This window comes from Bipolaris victoriae (assembly GCF_000527765.1).
Source record: "Bipolaris victoriae FI3 unplaced genomic scaffold scaffold_88, whole genome shotgun sequence".
In the NCBI taxonomy this organism is placed as follows: domain Eukaryota; kingdom Fungi; phylum Ascomycota; class Dothideomycetes; order Pleosporales; family Pleosporaceae; genus Bipolaris; species Bipolaris victoriae.
Genome location: NW_014575304.1, coordinates 24182 through 45094, shown reverse-complemented (window position 1 = coordinate 45094; position 20913 = coordinate 24182). Strand labels below are relative to the sequence as shown.

Below are 20913 nucleotides of genomic sequence, written 5' to 3'. Positions count from 1 at the left end.
TTTATATACAATAGAAAAGGGGTGGGGTTAAGAAGTTCTAGTTTATACCATCTCTTCGTTCAACCCCTCCGTGCCTATCTACCTGCCTCTACCGCCGAAGAGAAGGTAAAGATGCCTACAGTCTATCTAAGTAGGGCTCGTGGGTGCAGTACTTCCTACACCCGTTCATTATGGCTTAAATTGAGTATCTTTTGTAAGTGGAGACAGTGAAATCTTACTATCTGCTGCCACGTCAGCTAAGAGCCTATTCAGATCTTCTATCTCTAGTTGCTATTATTCTATTCTAGTTAGACGATGCCGATGCCGCCGCTCTACTGAGGAACGATATAGCAGTATTGTCCTCATGTCGCTTCTCCTCTAGACTATAGTTGTTAAGAGTTTTCTTTCTAAGATGTGTTACTTCGCGGCTGATGTCTGATTCTCTATCACAAGGTAGATATTGTAAGCCAGCATTAGCTTCAACCTCTGGATAAGATCGACCAGCACGGTTGTAAAACCCGGGTCTTGTATCGTTGAAGTTTGTCCCCACTCCCAGTACGGATAACCTAGATCATGACTTTTCATTATTCCTCGAACACGGTTTTTCGGTAAACCGGACGTTCGATGAACTGCAAAAATCTGCAGCGAGAGAAAAAAATGAAGACTTCCAAGGCTGGTTTTCAGCGGGACCATCTTCCCATGTAACTTCATTATCGCGCTCTGTTTTATTAGAGCGGATCATTGTTCTTCCTAGGGCTAATATCCGCAGACATCCGTTTAGATGATTATAATTGAATGATTTACAAGTATCTCCGTTACCTACACCAGTGTCCCCAGAAGCACACAAAAGTTTAATACCTTGGAGAGCGAGTTTGAGAATCTCGGTGCATTGCCTTATAACATGATCCTCAACATGGGCATTTCGCTCACCGAGTCCTGGATAGTAGGAGCTGGCGATGAATGCAGGTGGCTTTCAGGTCCCGCATTGATATGCACCATGATAGTTGTTGCCGGGAGAGCCGTCAGGAGCATCTGGCGGTGTAACAGGTGTTGTTTCTGGACCTAATATTTTCTAATAAGACACTGAACTTGCCACAATTCGGGAATTGAGGAGAAGCTATATCATGAAGTCATGATTCCGCCTGGTCCATGTTGGATGCTTTAAGAAAAATCCTGATCAAAAGTGGACTATATTCATGCAATCACTCACTCTCTCTCTTTTACACAAGAAGGAATATTCAGCACGCTCTTCATGTGGTACAGAGGTGTCGGGAGCCCTTCTAACAATATAGCTAGACACGTGCCCCACGGAAATTATCCGTGTTGACCAAACCTTAAATCTGATTATTTTGATAGTTATTTGTTACTTTTAGAACTAGTCAAATTACAGATACGAGAAAGCATTTTTATGAAAAATTTCTTTTTCTATCAAGGCAGAAAGACATATCTCCTAAATCAGGCTTTAGCGACAAAAAAGTAGAGCATGCTACGAATTTCAAAGGATGGGTTAAATAATCCCGCTGCGTAGGGGAAGAACAGGTGATGAATTTTTCTAGCGTTTCGCGGGTCTGCGCATCTAATGATAACTTTAAAAGTCACATTATACACCCAAACACCGATGGCCGCTTATGTCGTGTTATGATAGTGACGCTGAGGGCCTAGCCGTTAAGACCTCTAGGAAAGCTGTGGGCATTGCGCCACAGCTATTCTTAGCCGCTAACTAATATAGGTATAAGGACTAGATTCGTTATAATAGTAATATAGTGCGTTCCGGAACGTAAAGATAGACGTTCAATTTCTTAATGGAATCCACAAACGGTCTCGCTGTCGCTGCTATATGCAAAGACTCATGAACGCATTTGCAGTATCTATATCGACCATCTCTGCCGTTGAAGCAGTGACTAAAGTTCCGTCTTATCCAATATAATGTTTATCGAGTTCTACGATAAGTAAATCTACTCTCTTCAACCACCCATCCCTCTCCCCTCATCCTACACCACATCCGCGACCTTAACAACTGTCGCAAACACATCTGCTAACTCCGCAAGCGCCACCCTCTTCACCTCCTCACCACTCACCCCAGGAATATCACGATCCCCAATCGCCTCTTCTGCAAGCAAGACTTCATACCCTTTTTGAAACCCCTCGCGCGCAGTCGTAGACACGCACACGTGCGCCATGTAGCCCGTCAAAACAAGCTTCTTGATACCCATGCTCTGCAGCGTTTCGTGTAGAGTGGTTTGCTCGAAGGCGCCGGGGAATTGTTTCCAGATTGTTGGTTCGGTGGACTGGGGGGTGGGTTAGTTTTTCTTTTCTTTTTCTAGCTCGTCGTGGTGGTGGGGGCAGAGAGGGAGGGATAGAAGTACTTGTGCTGTGAGTTCCTGGAATTCATCGGCGAGATGGGTTCCAGGTGTGAATACGGGGGCGCCATCGTCTTCCTTGTGCAGGATGTGGATTATTTTTCCACCGGTTTTGCGGTATTTGGCGAGAAGGTCTGCGATGGCTTTTCCGCTTTCTGCGGCGTTTGTTACTTTGAGTTTTCCTGAGGCCTTTTTGGGTTGTTAGATTTGCGATTCTGCTTCACTGCGGGGTAGGGGAAGTGGGATGGGGACGTACATATTCATTTTGCGCGTCGATGATTAACAGCGCGGAGTCGCTGGTAGATGCAGTGGACGGTGGGATTCCGACAATGTCACGGAAACTTGGTGCCATGTTGATTGTGCGTCTTGTTCGTTCGTGTGGTGTTGTGAATAGTGGTGGCGGTGAACTCAACAATGTCCTATACGAACTGAGGATATAGACAGGCTACCCTTGGGTTTAGAGCATTATAGTTGTATAGAAGGCGTTCTATAGTCAAACAAGTAGTTGTTGCCGAGGCACATTAGATGCCGTTATACGCCGCGGAATGATTGGCAAACGGCATCCCGCAGTGGGGTGCCTGCATGACGCGATGATAAGCCTCCGCCCCAATGAGACTTGCTCATCCCGCGTCGCTCTCTGCAGCGTTGGGATCCCCCGTCTAAGTCATGTTCTTATGATTCGTACATTCGATCTAAAATTCCAAGAATAAAAAACTGACTTCATAAATCGAGTGCGGTGCCAGACTGGGATAAGCGGTTCACTTTTCTCGTAGTGACGGTTTGTTAATGTGCGAGGTGTAGCCATACAAGTCGCATGAATTGGAACGAATATTCGTTCAAAAACAGCCAATTCGCTAGAGTAATCGCAAGTAATATATCGATTAAAGATATCTCCAAGAACAAATTGGGTAGACTACATACAATACAATCCCATCATCTCAATCACCAAAACCACAGGCGGCCTCTCCCGTGTCAACTCCAGAACTCCGCCAATATCTTTCCTATCAACGTCAGCTAAACACTTAATCCTCTAGTAACATGATATCTTACCTCATCAAAGATACGTCCTCCCTCCAGGCGCCTGCTCCCTAATTTCCTTCAGCAACCTCCCATGCTCCTCAATAGCCTTGCGGCTCGTCTTCTGCACCTCACCCTGGCGCAGCGCATACGAGTACCAAGTCTTAAAGCAGTCTTTTTGGTGGGCGGTCGGGTAGCGTACACCCTTTGCACGATGGGCTTGCAGGACTGCGTGTTCTAGGGTGCGGGTTGCGGCGGGCATGGCTTAGTTTTGTATTGAGGTATTGGGATTGCACAATTGATTCAATGGCTTGAGACTTATCGACGAGAAGAAGAGATAGAGGGAGAGCTTGAGACAGGGAAATCTTAGTGCAAGATGTGGGAAGGTAGATGAGCTGTGAAAGCGTTTGATCACGTGACTGGTATGGCTCTGGCACGGGCACCTTGTCAGCAGAACCGGATGAGTTGCGCGACGACGGCTATTTAAGGCGAAGCGGGAATGATGAGAAAGAAAGAATAGAAATCCGGGGAAAATAAGCTGACCGAACCAACCTTTTGAACTTTTTTCCATTCTTTCGGCTCTCCGCGATCGTCTCCGCATTTCTCGTACAACGCCAGTCGTGCGGATACGCACGGGGAAAGGGGGGGAGGGGGAACGCCCAACCACTCCCATCATCCCGATCTCAGCCAGCAAATATGTGTCCGGGGGATTTGGGATTGGACGAGCAAGGTCAAAGTCCGACGCGGGCCATACAACATGCACCATTTTTTGTCCGAAACTCGCAACAAAGACCTAAAGCAGAAAAGCAGTGTGGTTTCCTTCCTTCCCAGGGCTGCAAAATCCCGAGCCACTGGTAGGATTTGCAAGGTCTCCTCGAAATGGAGATATGTTGTTTTCGTCTTATGGGGTGTGTGAAGTACGCTCAGGAGAGTGTGTAGGGTTGATCGGGAAAGAACGGAATGAATAGAGTTTTGGTGAGATGCACGCAGCGCGGTGAACGTGTAGATCAGGGTCGCTTATCTTGGGGGAAAGATGGAGAGTTTGGGCACCGGTGGGATGGATCAAAACGCGGGGTAAGAACTAAGTGCGCCGAAGATCACTGCACTGGCATCGACACGGAGACTGTGGATGCGCATCTTGGATGGCGATGCGCGATGGATGGGGTGTTGGTATCTGGTAAAAGTATTGTGTCGTTGGGATATAGCGAAGAGGAAGAGGGGTTAGGGAAACAAGGTACGTATCGATGAGTTGGTAATTGGCAGGATGGTTTAGGTCAGCAAGTCTCAAATCACACTACAGACGCAGTGCTTCCCGTACCTGACCTTGGAAGCAAGACCGTTTGCTGTGTTCCCCTCCACAAAAACTGAAATCCAGGCATCCATCAGGATCATTTATGAGTGGCGTGACCAAACCATCCTGTGGCACCCCCATCATGGCTAAATCCAATGTCGCCACCTAACCACTCACCCTCGTCATTCGGACACCGATGCCTGCAAAAGACTCCGAGGGCCGTTTTCTGTCATCAACAAACTCCGAGGAACGGTTGACCCCAGGGAACGGATGAAACGATAAGTGTACACTACGACGATAAGCGAGATTTGAGCTAGATAAGGTATGTTGGTTGTATTTGTTCTCTTTTATATGAAAGTTATATTGGGCTAATGTAAGTGTAAGGCTGGTGTCCCGTCTAATCCGTGCTTGTGTCACGTGCTGCTGATGGTTCGTGGTGCTGCGTTTCGAGAACGACATACTATGAGAGATGTTTGTGATATGAAGTTTTTGGTTCTGTGTCAGTCGCCTTGTATAAAACATAGAAGCATGATAGTTGCAAAGATGTTGAATCCAATACCGCTTGTCGCGTTCGTGTGATCTCTGTGGTATACCTTCCTTTACAAAGTTCAGTGTCAATTGTTGAGTACGCTTGAAAACGGTCCGAATTAACGTCAAGCCTTTGTTTCAGTTGTGAAAAAGCATAGTTATCGGTCCTACCTGCCTTGTTGAGTAGATCGAGCGACACATATTGTAGATCAATCTACAACATGATCTGATATCAGTTCCACAGTCTAATATCTGGTGTCCTTGATGACGTGCGTAATAATCTCTCATGTTTGCCCACAGTTGAGGGCGAACTCATCAGGGGTATTGAGAACCTATCTGGTAGTGTCTCAGTCAATTCAGTCACAAGGCTACAAGGCTGATTACAGTTTCCCTGCTGATATGATGACAAGACGGCAGAAGTCTCATGGCAAGTATTTTGCAATTATCCCCACTGTACATCCGACGAGAACGGCAAAATATCCTGTGTCGTTCTATGGCTATCGCCACTTGATCAGGACCGAATCCTAATAAAGCGTGCCCAACAAGCAAAGGCGACAAGCCTGGTGAGAATAATCACGCAAGCAGCTGACACCTGCACTGTGAGATGAGGGGAAAATAGTCTTTGATGAGAAAATTGCTCAAGATGCTCAGTCTCGATGGCGTTAAACAATCACCTCATGCGAGATCTCGATGAGGCGATTAGGATCTGTAGAAAATGCTCCATCGTCCAAACCCATACTTGAGTCTCAGGAGCCGTGGGCGAAGCATACTGTATCGCCCCTCATCAAATCAAACTCAAGCCCCAACTAAACTGCCTCCTCTGGCAAAAGTAACACGCCACTATTGCCCCTCAAGCCGGCTAAACACCAAACAACATAAAAATAAGACTTCAAGTCGGTTAGCCAGGGGCGACATGCTAGGCAAAGCACATTGAAGCTTTCTTTTTGGAAATCAAGTCCCCAAGACCTCGGGAGTATTATTCTGTACAACCTATTTTGCCGCCTGCTCGTCTCGACGTTCCATAGTGCAAGAGAGAAAAAACGTGGGACTGGGGAATGTGTATTTTTGCTTGCTGCAAAACGTGGAAAGTGGCGCGAGGAAAGTTTGATCAGGGAAACGGAGTTTGTACCCGGAAGAGAGATAGTATAGAGAGGGAGAGAAATCAATATTGGATCCCCCTTGTCCTAGTAAGAATTCTCTATACCTGGTTCCCTGTTCTCTGCACGTAACGTTTGCCTTTCTTGTCATCATGTGATCTTGAATTTCCTTTCTTTTACCTTTGTTCCTATATGGTAATGTATACGTTATTACGTCTCCACAGCCCCCGATTCGCTCCGTGCGTTTTTTTCTTTTCTTCTGAAACTTTAAATCTTTTGTCCTTGCCGAGTTTCCGGACAAAGATGGTGACACAGGACCCGCTCTCTTAGTTAGCTATAATCTCCCAAAATAAATTTTGTTTGTGCAATTTCAAAGATAATGCAACTTGATATGTTTTTTTTTGAAACGATGCAGCTTGGGATGTCGTCAGATGAGATTCATGAGAGGATAGAATCGTCCGGTGGTTCCAATAGTCCGTAAGGTGACTTGTTGTGGTCGAGTACTAGCACAGGCTAATTTCTAAGTCCGCCCACACACACCATGTCGATGTGTGTGGAGCCGCCCGATCTTGGCGTGGAACCGGGGTGCAGTAGTTTGAATGACGTCCTCCTATAGTTAACCTACGTATAGTGGCCTAGTGTCGACAGTGCTTCTGAACCTTCCCAAACGAGTTGGATATCCGGATAACGTCGTGGAGGATTGAAGACAGTCGCTAACCACACCATGTGCGATTCTGCACAATTCCCGATGGCTATGGGATTTGTTGTCTTATCTGACCATTTTGGGCATATCCTTTTCTCCGCCGATTTTCGTGATTCGTTCCAGAACCTTTTCTCCGTGCGCTCACCCACATGTCGACCCACTTCTGCACTCCACGTCTCTCTTCCGCCCAAGATATCCACCGCGCTTGGCGTGTCGTAGTGGAAGCGGTAGAAGTACCGGCTCCTATATATCTTGGCAGGACGTGTTCAACCGGTGGTAAACTGAAAGATTGCCGAGATTTCCCGCCTAGAGCCTTCTGTGTCCTGTCACGTGCGATACTACCCCTGATAGATTCATCGTGTATGCATGTTTAGCCCGATTGACGTTCTTCTTGGGCTGTGAAAGGATATGGGGAGTGTGGGGTAGGGTATCTGCACTTATTTCTGTGGCGTTCCTTTATATTAACGTCCTCGAAACCCGGTTCAAACAGCGCGTAAAACCCGGGTAGAGCGATGTTCTTTTAATTATGTTATGCAGATTTACGCAAGGGCTACAGATCTTTTTGATCACCCCGTCGTAGCCGTTGCTACCGAAACTGGATGCCGATCGGTGCATGTTCCCTATGTGTCTCGACTTGGTCATTGTGGCCGCCGCTTAGGGTGAGCTTGTCGAAGTGAGAGGCCTTAACCCACCACCAATGTGTACACCATCACGAATAGAGACAGCACGCGAGATGAGACCTCATGACCACCAGTGTCATTTCATCCTGCGATTCAGGCTCAACTATTACTCGGCGTAGAGATATAAGTCGATAGCTGCTCCCAGTCAGTAGCATCACTGCATCCAACACAGATCAGCAACACTCAACACAAGATGGTTTCCTTCAAGTCTCTGCTTCTCGCCGCTGTGGCTACCACCAGCGTCCTCGCTGCTCCCTTCGATTTCCTTCGTGAGCGCGACGATGTCAACGCGACTGCTCTCCTTGAGAAGCGTCAGTCTACTCCCAGCGCCGAGGGATACCACAATGGATACTTCTACTCGTGGTGGACTGATGGCGGTGGCTCTGCCCAGTACACCATGGGTGAGGGCAGCAGGTACTCCGTGACCTGGAGGAACACTGGCAACTTTGTTGGTGGAAAGGGGTGGAACCCTGGAAGCGGCCGGTAGGTTGCGAAGACTGTTTGGTGATGAGAATCTTACTAATGTGGATTCGTAGTGTCATCAACTACGGCGGAGCCTTCAACCCCCAGGGCAACGGATACCTCGCTGTGTACGGATGGACCCGCAACCCGCTTGTCGAGTACTACGTGATTGAATCCTACGGAACCTACAACCCCAGCAGTGGAGCCCAAATCAAGGGCAGCTTCCAGACCGACGGTGGTACTTACAACGTTGCCGTCTCCACCCGTTACAACCAGCCCTCTATTGACGGAACAAGGACCTTTCAGCAGTACTGGTAAGTCATTTCAGTGTTTAATCAGACAGAAGCGTAGATGTTGACTGTTATGATAGGTCTGTCCGCACCCAGAAGCGTGTCGGTGGAAGCGTGAACATGCAGAACCACTTCAACGCTTGGTCTCGCTATGGCTTGAACCTTGGTCAACACTACTACCAGATCGTCGCCACTGAGGGTTACCAGTCCTCTGGAAGCTCTGACATCTATGTGCAGACTCAGTAGAGTAGTTGTTGTCTGTGAAGCGAGCAACTAGTAGACGAGATTAGACAAGAATCGTGCCTCGGATAGTTGTAAGCAGGTTGGAGAAAGAGCGATGTGTTCGATTTCCTGTACATAGAAACATGTCAATTCACTCGCTATAAAACCTTCCGTCCTCGAATGTGTTCTCTTTTGTGTTAGCTGAGCATTGTATCGTGGTTCGGCAAAAGCAGGTAAAGTTTAGGTGAGGGCATTTGTTATAGACAGTCATAGTCTCGTAGCCATCGAATGCTGGTGTGTGAATTCCACTGAGGTGGTGTGTGTATGTATGCTGACCGAGCGGTTTTCTCTTCTCATCTACCAACAAGTGACCGCATACAACTCTTGCTCCGCAACTTTACATTTTGTTAAAAACGTTCGTTCCAGTTACGTATTGCTCCGTGCCCTCTCTCATCCTGCCCTCAGTCTCCATATCATAACTGTCCTCAGTGACAATCAACTCATCAGTCAGTCCTTCCAACAATACGCTATTTTGCGCCTCAGCCTCGGCCATGAGGTCGAAGCTTTCTCCAGAGTCACTGCCGGCCTTTTCAAAAACGTCAAGACCGCCATCGAACCAACGTGCCTGCTCACCGATCCAGTCAACACCACCTGTACGGCGACTTCGGCGCAAGACTTCCTTCTCTTCGAGGGGCAGCAAAGGAAGATCGACCTTGGGCGGCAGAATGGTGCGGCGGTGCCAGGCACCGAGGAACATGCCTTCAGGATCAACTTCGTTGCGGACACGATTGTATTCATCAAGGTCGTCACCATACGCTGACGACAGGTAGGCGTAATCGACGGATTGGAAGTTCTTTGCCCAATGAGGCCGGCCATTGTATTCTTTCATCAAGTGCTCAAAAGCTTCATAATAGCGTTCTCTGCAAGGGGGATCCTGACCATAGGGACGATAAAGTGTGGCATTGAGATAAAGGGAAGGTGTATGCGCGTAAGAGGTGTCAAGGTATGGACGTGGCTCGCGGTCGACAGTGTTTGCGATACGGACTTCAATTGGCGAGTGGACGTAAAGACCTTTAGTGCTAAAGGGGAGGCCGGAGGATTTCTCATCGCCGTGGAGCCAGTTTGTGATGCGAGTTAAGGCCTCAGGACCTTTCTCGAGAGGAATGCTCCATTCGTTGACGAACTGAGAGTAGAGACAGTTCATGAGGAGTTCGGTACGTTGTTCGCCGACAGCAGAGATGACAGCTCCATCTTTGAAACCGTATTGCATGCCAAAGACGAACCATTCTACCCAGGGTAGGAAACGTGGGACGTATTGAGATATCCAGAGTAAGATGTGGTAGGTATGATAGCCAACACTACCGCCGTACCAGTTGTATTCGGGTGCCCGGTGCGCTTTTTTGGTCTTGTCTGCGCGCCATACAACCGCGCGCTTCATATACGGTAGCCACCATACTCTGACGAATTCATTGGAAGTCCACAGCCCGTTGTTCCAGTCTGCCAGGACATCTTCAATAGGTCGAATGGTCTGTACCCACTCAACGTTGTTCGCCTCAACCATCTGGAATTCGATCTCGACAATTATGCCCAACGCACCCAAGGATACCAATGCAGCTCGGAAGAGGTCGGGGGATTGTTGCGGAGAACAACGAACAGCTTGCCCATTGGCCAGTACTATGCGCAAACTCTGAACCCGGTCTGAGAGCAGTCCATGGCTATATGAGCTTCCGTGAGTCGCTGTGCCAATGGCTCCGGCTAGAGATTGAACGTCGATAGAGCCCAAGTTTGGCATAGTCAAACCGTAAGATTTTGCCTGCAGATTCAAATTATGCATGCGTATTCCAGCCTGAACGGTCATTGTTTTGCGCTCCTTGTCGACCTTCAAGACCTGGTTGAAGTCATCAAGATTGATCATCCATGATGAAGTACATGTTAGGTCCGAAGGTGAATGTCCACATCCTACGGTGACAACCCGTCTTCGCATGCGACGTGCGAGATTGACGACTTTCTGAACCTCCTCGAGACTCTGGGGGCGAATGTAGAGCTCCGGTCGCGAGTGGAAGGTCCGGGCCCACGTGTGGTGAATGTGAGAGTGGGATGCACGGAAAGGGACGCCGGGGTCGGTACGGTCGAGCTCTATGGAGAGACGTGGTGGCATCATGACGCCTGGTACACCGCCAGCAGGAGGCGAGTGCGCCATGTTGGTGGTGGTCAAGAATATGAACTCATGAGATACGATGGTGGCGTACAGTAGACAGAGTCGAGATCGAAAGACTAGTAGATGACGTTAGCGCGACCCCGCCATGCAGGAACATGCCAAGACATGGCCTGATAGCGGCAGTGGTGTGTGTGCGCTGTACGCCCTAGTCCTGGCTTCTGAGGATGATAGTGTGAAAGAACTTCAGCACGGCAATACAATGAGGCCGATTCTTACCAATCTAGCTCGCCCAGAGCTGAATTACCGGATGCCGTCCTGTTGATCGGCTTTTGCAGCGGGTCTGATTGGGAATTTGCATCCTGCAAGAGATCTTCGCTGTATCCCATGGCAAACATTGCTGAAAGCAGACTTACACAAGGCATATTGTATGTCGGATGTAGGATATGTTTGATGTCAGATACAGCGAATTGAGAGGACACTGCCCCGCTGTTGGCCAATCAATCACGTGAAGTACTTTCGGAATTTAGCGCGTTTGTAGCGCGTCACCAACAGCGGGGCCGCCAGCCCGACATCACCCTGTAGTTTTGACTTTGACGTTGTCCATCTGTCCAACCTCGAGCGCCTACCTTGAGATCCGATACCGAGCAGACCATCATTTTGACTCGGTAGCTTACATCAGCACTCAATTTGGCTGACCCTGATAATCCGAAGCAAACGTGCAATCTTCAACGAGGGACGCGTTTGTCTGTGGTACGATTGCTCTCAAGTGGATAAAGTTTGTCGCTGAGAACAGAACTGTTTTTTATACTACTAACAAACATGATATCACACCTATTGCTGATCCATGAAAGCATAAAAAGCATACAATCAGACCAAACTTGAGTCTTCAAACGCCTCAAATACTCAACATATTATTGTCCTATATATCAACATGACTGCAGATGGGTATGCTGAGCATCTCTGATTTTGTTTCATACTCTTTTTTTTGTGATTCTTATTCGAAAGCGATGGCATTTCCACCCAACAGTTCCCCCATCTACTTCCAGGGTTGTCACAATACTGTATAACGCCATATAGCATGCCAAGGATCAGTCCGTTCGAAGATACAGAGTAGTCGATGCTTGTGGTCCATTTCACAGGTGCAATCTCTCAGAGTGAAAGAGGGCAAATTTCTCTTACCTAGTCTTGCGCAATACCAGCAAACGCCAGGTACACCAATCAATCCTCGTCACTGATCCCAATGGCAACGCGCGGGCTCCAGAAACCTCAATCTGTCTGCCAATTATCATATGCGTGAACGTAGAAAACCGGACACTAGCACAGTATGTCTGGAGCAAGTCTCCCAGAAGTTGTGCCACCTAGACAAGGAGGGTAGGCCGCGTGATATGACTATACGCATGAGGGCACTCACTCTCACCCAATCACGCCTTCCTGACACCTAACTTTCACTTTCACTCGCTAGTGGCTTTTGGCCCACTTTCCTATCAATATATATACCCCTCCCACTCGTCCCCAGCTTTCTCCCATAACTTCTCCCAATGCACTGGTCAACTTCTTCTTTTGACACCGATTGACACTCCTATCTCTTCATTCAACATCAATCCGCCGCTAAGCGGTCGTTACGATGCGTCTTCTTGTCGTCGCCCTGCTTGCGCTGCTGGTGGGTTGCTTCGCTAGCAGCTCTCACTCCATCGACGTCTCACCCGCCCTCGAGATCATCGAGGGCTACTTCCACGATCACTCCATCATCGGCCGTGATGCTACCAAATGTAGTGTATCACAGCCCTGTATCGACGGTGTCTGCTGCAATGGTCAAGGTATGTATGTCCCACCAGGTTTTGCGGGTCGAAGAGTACTGATGAAACTTAGGTTATTGCGATCCCCATACTGCCAAACGCCGCATCACATACTATGCAGCATCCAACATCCGCCGCCGTGCCTGCGAGCAGATCTGGCCTGTCCGCTTGAACACCACTGGTTTCACTCACATTGTCCTCGGTTTCGCTGTCTTCGATCCGAAGACTTTCGCGGTTGGCATGCAGCACCCTGACGATGGAGAGATTTATAAACAGTTTCTCCGTTTACCCGATAACGTTCGGAAGGGATTGGTAAGTGCCTACTCAAAATCTCTCAAGGTGCGATAGCTGACTTAACCACAGGCCATCGGTGGTTGGGAAATGTCAAACGAGGGACCGACGCGCACTGCCTGGTCTGACATGTCGAGTACCAAATCCAACCGCAAGGCTTTCATTGACTCGCTCAAAAAGTTTCTCGACACTTGGAAGTTCACTGGCATTGAGATTCATTGGGAGTGGCCTGGTGCGTCAAATCGCGGCGGCAACCCAGCCGATACTCAGAATCAGGTCGACCTGGTTCACGAGCTGCGTGAATGCTTCGGCAAGGATTTTACCATCTCCGTTGTTCTTCCGGGCCAAAATGGATATCTTAAGAACATCGCCCCGTTGAAGATGCAAAACGTCGTCGATTGGTTCACGGTCTTGACTTACGACTTTCATGGGCCTTGGGACGCCTTTATCGACGGTTTGGGACCCAAGATCAAGCCACACACTGATCTTGCTGAGATAAACTCTACCCTCAGCCTGCTATCATCTGCCAGTCTCGATCCTGCCAAAATCAACATGGGTCTCGCAAATTACGGACGTGGTTTTACTGTCGCCAACCAGACTTGCAAGTACTACGGCTGTGGGTTCACCGGCCCAAGCAAAGCTGGTAGCTGCACAAGGGAAGACGGCCTCCTCAGCGCTTGCGAGATTTCAAGGATCATTCGGGAGAGGAATTTGACACCTCAGGTCATTTACGGTGGTGCAGGCGTCAAGGAGATCTCTTGGGATGATCAGTGGATTGGATACGACGACAATGACACACTCGCGGCGAAGCTGGGCCTGGCAAACAAGCGCTGCCTCGGAGGCACTTCTCTTTGGGCCATTGAGCACGATTACTGCGATGGAGGAGTCGGCGGGCCACAAGCGCCCCAAAATCCAGCCCAACCTAGCCTGCCGCCTTCTGCCCCGTCTCCTGCTCCATCTCCTGTTCAACCCGGCCTCCCATCTTCTGCTCCATTTCCTGTTCAGCCAGGCCGGTCGTCTTCTGCTCCGCCTGGCTTCTCGTCCTCTGCTGCACCGGGTTCGTCCGCTCAACCTGCTCCGCCTAGCATTCAATCGTCTATCCAGCCAGGTCTGCCGTCTTCTGCTTCGTCTGCTGTTCAGCCAGGCCTGCCATCTTCTGTTCAGCCTGGCCGACCGTCGTCTGCTCCATCGTCTGCTGTACCAAGTTCATCCGCTCAACCTAGTATACCACCTCCTGCTCCGTCTTCTGCCCAGCCCGGCCTCCCATCTACTGTTCAACCCGGCTTGACATCTTCTCTTCCATCAGGTTTATTCACTCAACCTGGTCTGCCACCTTCTGCCTCGATTTCTGTCCAGCCCGGCCTACCATCTTCTGCTTCATCTGGTACTCCATCCCCCGTTCAGCCCGGCGTCCTGTCCTCTCCTACACCAGGTTCATCCTCTAAACCTGTTCTGGCGCCCTCCGCTTCGTCTCTCATTCAGCCCGGTCTGCCTTCCTCTGTTCAGTCTGGCCTCCCGTCCTCTGCTCCGCCTAGCTTCCCATCTTCTGTTCAGCCCGGCTTACCATCTTCCGTTCTACCAAGTTCAACCACTCAACTTGTTTTACTGCCTTCTGCTCCATCTTTGAGTCAGCCCGGTCTGCCATCCTCTGCTCAGCCCAGCCTCCCACCTTCTTCTCCGTCTGGTATTCCGTCCCCTGTTCAGCCTGGCATCCCATCTTCCGCCCCACCAGGTTCATCCGCTCAACCTGGCCTTTCACCGTCTGCTCCAACATCGTCCGCAAATCCTGCGCAATCTTCTCTACCATCATCGATTGTCTCCACGCAGGGTTCAATTGTCCCCCAGCCACCCAACAGCTCAATTGGTCAGAATACTTCTCCTGTTGTGCCCTCTGCATCTGAACACCCTTCGTCGAAAGGACCTCCTAGCCCATCTTCTGCTGTTTGGAGCAACCAACCAACATCCAGATCCACATCGAGCCATTCTGATGTCTCGTCTTCAGTGCAGATACCAGGACCAATATCGCCATTGCCATCTCTGTCTCCTTCTCCAGCTCCGTCTTTAGCTCCAGCTCCATCGTTGTCTCCACTGCCATTACCATTGCCATCTTTATCGGCATCACCATCTCAGAGTCAGCCTCCATCCCAGTCTGGATCGCATTCGACTGCATGGACAGCAACTGGATCTACCGTACTGGGAAGTTATAGTGCGTTTTCTTCTGAACCTTGGAGCAGTATCACTTCAGTGGCTAGCATATCAGTCCCAAGTTCTTCGCATTCTGGCTCATCTGGTGCTGGTTCTTCTGCTGTTTGGTCGGGTAGCTCTGCCGGATCTTCTGTCACACCAATCGCCCCTGTCGTTTCTTCTGTCACGACCATTGTCCCTCCTGCTTCCTCTGCCGCTGGGTTTTCCGCTGTTTCTTCAGGTAGCTCTACAGGGCCTTCTGTCACGGCAATCATCCCAGTCATCCCCATTCTCCCAAGTGGAGCTCCGTCTTCAACAACGCCCAGCACTCAGGTCGGATCGTCTTCAGTTGTGGGTAGTTCATGGGCAGGTTTACCCAGTGGTTCGAGCCAAGCCCCATCCTGGATCCCGCCTCCTCCTGGCAGTTCGGCAGCACAGTCACCTCCCCACTCGAGCACGGTTATCTCCTCTTCGTCGCCAGGAAGCTCACCAATGCAGTCTTCCGGTGGCGAGACGGCCACTCATCCTCCGACCTCCGCTCAGGGTAGCAATACTCCGACTGGCATTGTTGTCTCATCCAAAGCCAGTACTGCACCGCCGGTTGTTATCGTCAGTTCCACTCCCACTTCCAGCTCTGCAAAACCATCGCCTACTGCCACAGGATGCCCCGATGAGTGCCGCAACTTGGACTGGTGCAACATCTTCTGCAAAGGCTGGGTGTTCCCGAGGCCCATCGATGTGCAGCCGCCCCACGAATGTCTACTCCCTGAGAACATCAACTGGTGTCGGGCTTGGTGGTGGGGTTTCCCTGGAAACATCGAGCACCATAACGGTGATCCGGATTCGCACTCGGACAGTGATCCAGACTGTAAGCCAAACGACTGCGTTGCTGAGTGTGCGATATGGCGTACTGTCACGTTCTTCATGTTCAAGCGGCCAGTCTGCCCATGCGTTCCCAAGAAGTGCGACAAAGATGGTGAGAGCGACAGTCCCAGCGACAGCGACCGTGACGATCCCAAGGTCAAGCCTAAGCCAACATCTCGTCCAAAGGAGAAGAATCCAAAGTGTAAGCTCCTCGGTTGTGGCTGCGGCTGGATGGGCCTTTCCTTTGGACCTGGATGCCCTGGACTCGAGATCGAAATCACTTCTCCCTGTGGTCTTTTCGGATGTAATCCTTGTGTTTTCTTCGGATGCCCTGGCACACAGCCCTCAGGTCTTATCGGTTACGATGGATACTGTCCTGGAGGTGGATGCGAACCTTGTCCTCCAGAACTTTGCAGTCGCCCTGGCTGTACGATCTCTGGTGGTTGTGGACCCAAGCCTGGACCAGCACCGACGAAGCCACCGAATCGTCCTGATCCGGAAGACTGCGACGACAGCAAGAGGACGGTCATCACTGAACGCTTCGTGTGGTGCACCGAAGGATACAATGTCTCTGCCCTTCCATCGAGCCTTCGAGGAACTTCTTCGACAATGGTTTCTTCGCTCTGCTTGCCAATGATCGATGCCACAGTGACCATGTGTGGTGGTGCAATGCCTGGATTCGACACGACGACGACACAGACAGGTACCAAAACGGCCGGTTCAAACGGTCCTGCCTGCACTCGGGCTCCATTGTCTCTGGATGACGACGAGGGTGACAACAGCCCGAACGACCCGTTCCACACGTCCAAAACCTTCGCTAGCAACACGACTAGCATGGTTCCGTCTAAGACTTCATTTTCATCGCCCAAGACAACCAAGACATCATTCGCGCCGCCTGGCCCTAGCCTCGGCCCTATGGACAAGTTCGGACGCTGGAAGGTGAAGATCAACCAGTACATGTTCAACGACTACTCCGAGGTCAACTGGAAGCTGTACGATCCGAACGGCAACCACGCTGGTGAGCACAACGTTCACGGCAACGGCATGAAGGAGATGAAGGACTACATCCAGTCCGTCAATCGTCCCTTGGAGCACATGATGCCTTTCGGTGTTGACATGACTGTCTCGAATCCTCACGATGTCAAGAAGTGTGTTGTGAACTTCTCCATCAAGAAGGAGATGCCAGGCTGCAAAAAGTTCAACGGCGAACTATGCAGGCCCTTTATGACTACTGAGACTTTTACTGAAAGCGGGTTTTTCATGGTCTCAGTGTGTGATACCGAATGCGGTTGGCTAAATCTGAAGTCACTTCTAGAGCCGTCGGATTTGTGGTGCCAGGACCTGAACGATGCGGACTGGGAGCCTATGGCGAACGGGTGGAAACGCATCTTTGAGTGTGGGTGGAAAGGGTTTTGATATCTACATGAAGGAATGAGGTCCTTCAACTGCTGTGTATGTACTGCTCCAAAGAGTAGACGGCTTTGATACAGCAGCCTCATGAAGCTAATCTAGAACAGCACAATGCTGATGCGCTAGATAAATGAAAGTTTGATTGCACTACCAATGTCCTCCTGCGCACGTCCAGTCGCTTTGTTCCAAACTAGTCTCATACCTATGTGCTTTATCTCTAGCATCATCTCTTTTCTCCTTGCGATCCTCTCCAGAATTCTGTGGTTTGAGAAACCCCTTGATATACCTCAAGTCATTGTCATCGTCACTAACTTTGTATTGAATTTTAGCACCACAGCTTTCCTAGGGTCCAACACATGATTGAAAACTCAACACGATCTACGCGTTACACTCACACCGTCCACCCCCTCTCCCTCGCAACCTCCCACGCCGCATCATCATCCACCTCAACAAAAACCCTCAACTCCTTCTCCACCAGCACCCTACAAACCCTCCACATCTCCTCATCCCCAAAAACCTCCTTCGCCTCCCCAAACGCGTACATAGCAACATCCTTACACCAAGGCAAATTGCGTAACCCCGCATAAACCGTATCCTTAACCCTCTGCCTCGCTTCCTCCAGCCTAATCTCTGCTTTACTCTTTTTCCCATCTCGGCGTGGTTTCTTATTCCGCATCTGGATTGTATGCTGCAGACGGCGTAGCTGTGCAATTTCGAAGTTGATGTACGATTTCCATAGTGCAGGACAACACTTTCCGCTGGCTTCAACCGCGCGTTTATACAGCGCGCGGACTGAATGCTCTGTTGAGCCCGCAATCTCCCCCCTTCGCATCTCGTAGTGAATTGCAAATGCCCAGCCAGCTATACTACGTTCTTCGTGCTGGAGCGCGGTACGCTGCATTACGCCACGGACGCGGTCGTCGATTGAGAAGCGGGATTCGTTTGCGGCGTAGAGGGCGAGCAGGAGGGTGTTATCTGGGAAGCGGGCGAGGAGGGGCTCGAGGGTTGAGCGGGTGAGGGCGGGTTTGACGATGGGGGCGTGGGTGGTGTGGAAGGCGAGGAGGCGGGATATGGATTGGGCGTGGAGTTCAGCGTAGGGGGAGGAAGTGGCGGCGTGGGAGGTGAACCAGATTGAGAGGTGGGAGTGGAGGTTTGTGGCAAGAGTGATGGAGTAGGAGCTTGTTAGGTAGAGGAGGAGGGCGGAGAGGGAGGTGCTGAGGATTGCAGTGGTGTGGTCTTGGACGAGTAGGGCTTGTTCGCTGATCTCGGCGAGTCTTGTACGAGTATTGTTTACGAGGGTCTCGTCGGGTTGCGATTGTGCAATTTCGGAGGGAGGGTTACCGTGCGGCGAGACAAGCCGCCATAGTGCTAAGTTACTCTCTCCTCTACGAAGAGCATCCCAGACCCAGCTATCCAGGAGTTTCAATACTTGCGGAGTCAATTCTTTTGATTTGCCAGCTTGCATGCCAAGCACCATGCGGAATACTTGATCTGCTTTTTCCGAGTTTCCTAGTCGGGATTCAACTAATCCATAAGCATTGTATAGACACAAGCTTGGTGGGCGAGCCTTCAGCAGTTGCTTTGCTGTTTTGAAAGCCTCACTGGGGTAGTGTCGGTGTTCAAACGCAAGAAGATACTCTCCAAAGATATCGTCGCTCGACAGATCTGAGGCTACGAGTTTCAGCAGTCGTCGGATAAAATCAGTATCAAGTCCGATGCTACTGGTAGAGAAATTTTGGTCGAATAACAGCTCTGTTGTCATCTGGAAACTTTTCGATGGGCAATCCGAGAAGTGCTTGAGCGTTTGTATAAAGTTGGAAGATTCCTCCCCGTTTAGGGGAGTCGATGACCAGTGGCGTTGCAGAAAAGGATCGGACCACCAGCTGTGCTGATGCGCGCCCGACTTTGGCATAGGAGGTAGTCCGCAAAAGCATAGAAAGGCTTCCACAAGCATTCTTGGCGGTACGTCTTCTGGAATCAGCTTCAGGTATGGTGCTATGTCATCGAAGAGAATGGTATGGAAAGCATCATCCTCTGCTATGTCGTCAGATGCCCGGCCTGGTATCACGAGCCGTCTTGTCGCTTCCGTTTCGCGTTTTCCGAAGTCTTCAAAGAACGAGTCTGACGAGTCTTTCTCTAACAAGGGGGAAAACTCAAACGATGCAGGCTCATCTGCTGGACTGTACTGCTTCCACCCTTTTGCTTGTGGCTCGCCAATACGTGCTACCTCACTATCCCAGAATACCTCAAACGCTTCGATGGTCGCATCATCTGCGGGCCGTAGAATACAGAATCCAAGCAAAGCTTGCCAAATTGCTACCGAAAGCTCCTGGTATCCGGCTTCATATGTCATGGATGTAAGGCGCAGTAGTATGTGCAGCATGCTCGTAGGTGGAAATTCTTGTGTGCTTGCACTAAGAGTTTCGATGCACTTGAAGAAGATAGCTCGGCAATCTTCATACTTGAAAGTTGTGAATCGCGACTGTACGAAGTCAAGATACATCATCCACAGTTCCACGCTCTCTGAATGTTTTGCGAGAACGTCCTTCCATTTACTGGCCAGCTTGGCGCTGTCCCATGCTTTCTCGGTCTCTTTCAAGAGCCCTTTATAGAGTTTTAACTGGCCCTCGGGGAGTTTACCGACCTTCTTAAGGGCTTCTCCGTATATGTCGATGCGTATGTCAGCAAGGTGGGCTTTGTCAGAAACTGTCAACTCAACAGATGGCCGCTCAAGCTTTAGCATGGCCTCCTGATGAGCGATCAGCGCCAGCCACCCTGCAACATCTTCAGGGTGCTCTTTGGTGTGCCGCGCGAGTCGCGAGTTGGTGCGAGTGACTTCGGCATCAAATGTAACATCAACATCAGACTCATATTGCGTATCTGGGTCAGCTGGCTCGGCAGATTTTGGCTCATCTATTCCTCGATAGTCAAATTCTGGTGTTCCTTCGTCGTCATCGTCATCGTCATCGTCATCGTCATCATCACTGTCATGCCGCGTCCTTTTGCCGGTTGCAGACAAGAGCACAAAGTCTTGGTTGAGATCTGAGGCATCGCCGCCGGCTTTTACTAGACGCAGCGCACGTTCACCTGGCCGCTTTGTGGGTTTATCTGTGAGCAGACGCTGTTGACGTCGGCGCGTGGCAGGCGAAACATATATTTTCTTGTCCATAGATAATTCTCTGTCAATCTTCTGCCGCAATGAAAGACCCAAGACAAATCCATGGCCATAGCGACGGTAAGGTGGAATTTCATAACGGTTCAAGGTACCGTACCGTAATACGTCCGCGTCTCCTCGCCGATCGCTGAAGTAGGGCTTGTTTGCAGAGGCGTCTTTTTCCCGGATCTGTCGGCTTGGTGATTTTGAAACTCTTTTGTAGTGGTGTTTTTCTTTTGATGTCTGATCAGATTTGCCATGTTGTTGAGGTTCATTGGATAGTTCCTGAGCAGGCCTGGGCTTTGGCCGGAAGCTCGCGAAACTCGAGGTGTTTGCACTCATTGTAGGGTGCGAGCATGTGACAGAATCCTTCAATACTGAGAGACAATACAAGCCAATGTCATGGTGCTCTTGTTCGTAGCCACGG

The 20913-nt window shown here is 50.0% G+C and overlaps 6 protein-coding genes across 6 annotated transcripts; 2 read left to right on the top strand and 4 right to left on the bottom strand.

Moving 5' to 3' along the window:
• Positions 1 to 1976: 1976 nt before the first annotated feature.
• On the bottom strand, positions 1977 to 2691 carry COCVIDRAFT_81053 (hypothetical protein; the record flags this gene model as incomplete). Its single annotated transcript, XM_014697882.1, has 3 exons — positions 1977 to 2267; positions 2346 to 2528; positions 2596 to 2691. Coding segments are annotated over 3 exons (570 nt in total), but the record flags the coding sequence as incomplete, so codon positions are not given.
• A 702-nt stretch (positions 2692 to 3393) lies between these two features.
• COCVIDRAFT_107854 (hypothetical protein) lies at positions 3394 to 3618 on the bottom strand (the record flags this gene model as incomplete). The annotated part of the gene is made up of 1 exon (XM_014697881.1): positions 3394 to 3618. The coding sequence occupies one exon, from the start codon at positions 3616 to 3618 to the stop codon at positions 3394 to 3396; it is 225 nt and encodes a 74-aa protein (XP_014553367.1).
• Positions 3619 to 7848: 4230 nt separating this feature from the next.
• COCVIDRAFT_107885 (glycoside hydrolase family 11 protein) lies at positions 7849 to 8653 on the top strand (the record flags this gene model as incomplete). Its single annotated transcript, XM_014697880.1, has 3 exons — positions 7849 to 8138; positions 8192 to 8431; positions 8488 to 8653. The coding sequence occupies 3 exons, from the start codon at positions 7849 to 7851 to the stop codon at positions 8651 to 8653; spliced, it is 696 nt and encodes a 231-aa protein (XP_014553366.1).
• A 373-nt stretch (positions 8654 to 9026) lies between these two features.
• On the bottom strand, positions 9027 to 10790 carry COCVIDRAFT_107813 (hypothetical protein; the record flags this gene model as incomplete). Its single annotated transcript, XM_014697879.1, has 1 exon — positions 9027 to 10790. One exon carries the CDS (start codon positions 10788 to 10790, stop codon positions 9027 to 9029), a length of 1764 nt encoding a protein of 587 aa, XP_014553365.1.
• A 1621-nt stretch (positions 10791 to 12411) lies between these two features.
• COCVIDRAFT_40586 (glycoside hydrolase family 18 protein) lies at positions 12412 to 17338 on the top strand (the record flags this gene model as incomplete). Its single annotated transcript, XM_014697878.1, has 6 exons — positions 12412 to 12604; positions 12657 to 12895; positions 12947 to 13799; positions 14531 to 14702; positions 14877 to 15064; positions 15771 to 17338. The coding sequence occupies 6 exons, from the start codon at positions 12412 to 12414 to the stop codon at positions 17336 to 17338; spliced, it is 3213 nt and encodes a 1070-aa protein (XP_014553364.1).
• A 385-nt stretch (positions 17339 to 17723) lies between these two features.
• On the bottom strand, positions 17724 to 20828 carry COCVIDRAFT_29400 (hypothetical protein; the record flags this gene model as incomplete). The annotated part of the gene is made up of 1 exon (XM_014697877.1): positions 17724 to 20828. One exon carries the CDS (start codon positions 20826 to 20828, stop codon positions 17724 to 17726), a length of 3105 nt encoding a protein of 1034 aa, XP_014553363.1.
• Between the last annotated feature and the right edge of the window lie 85 nt (positions 20829 to 20913).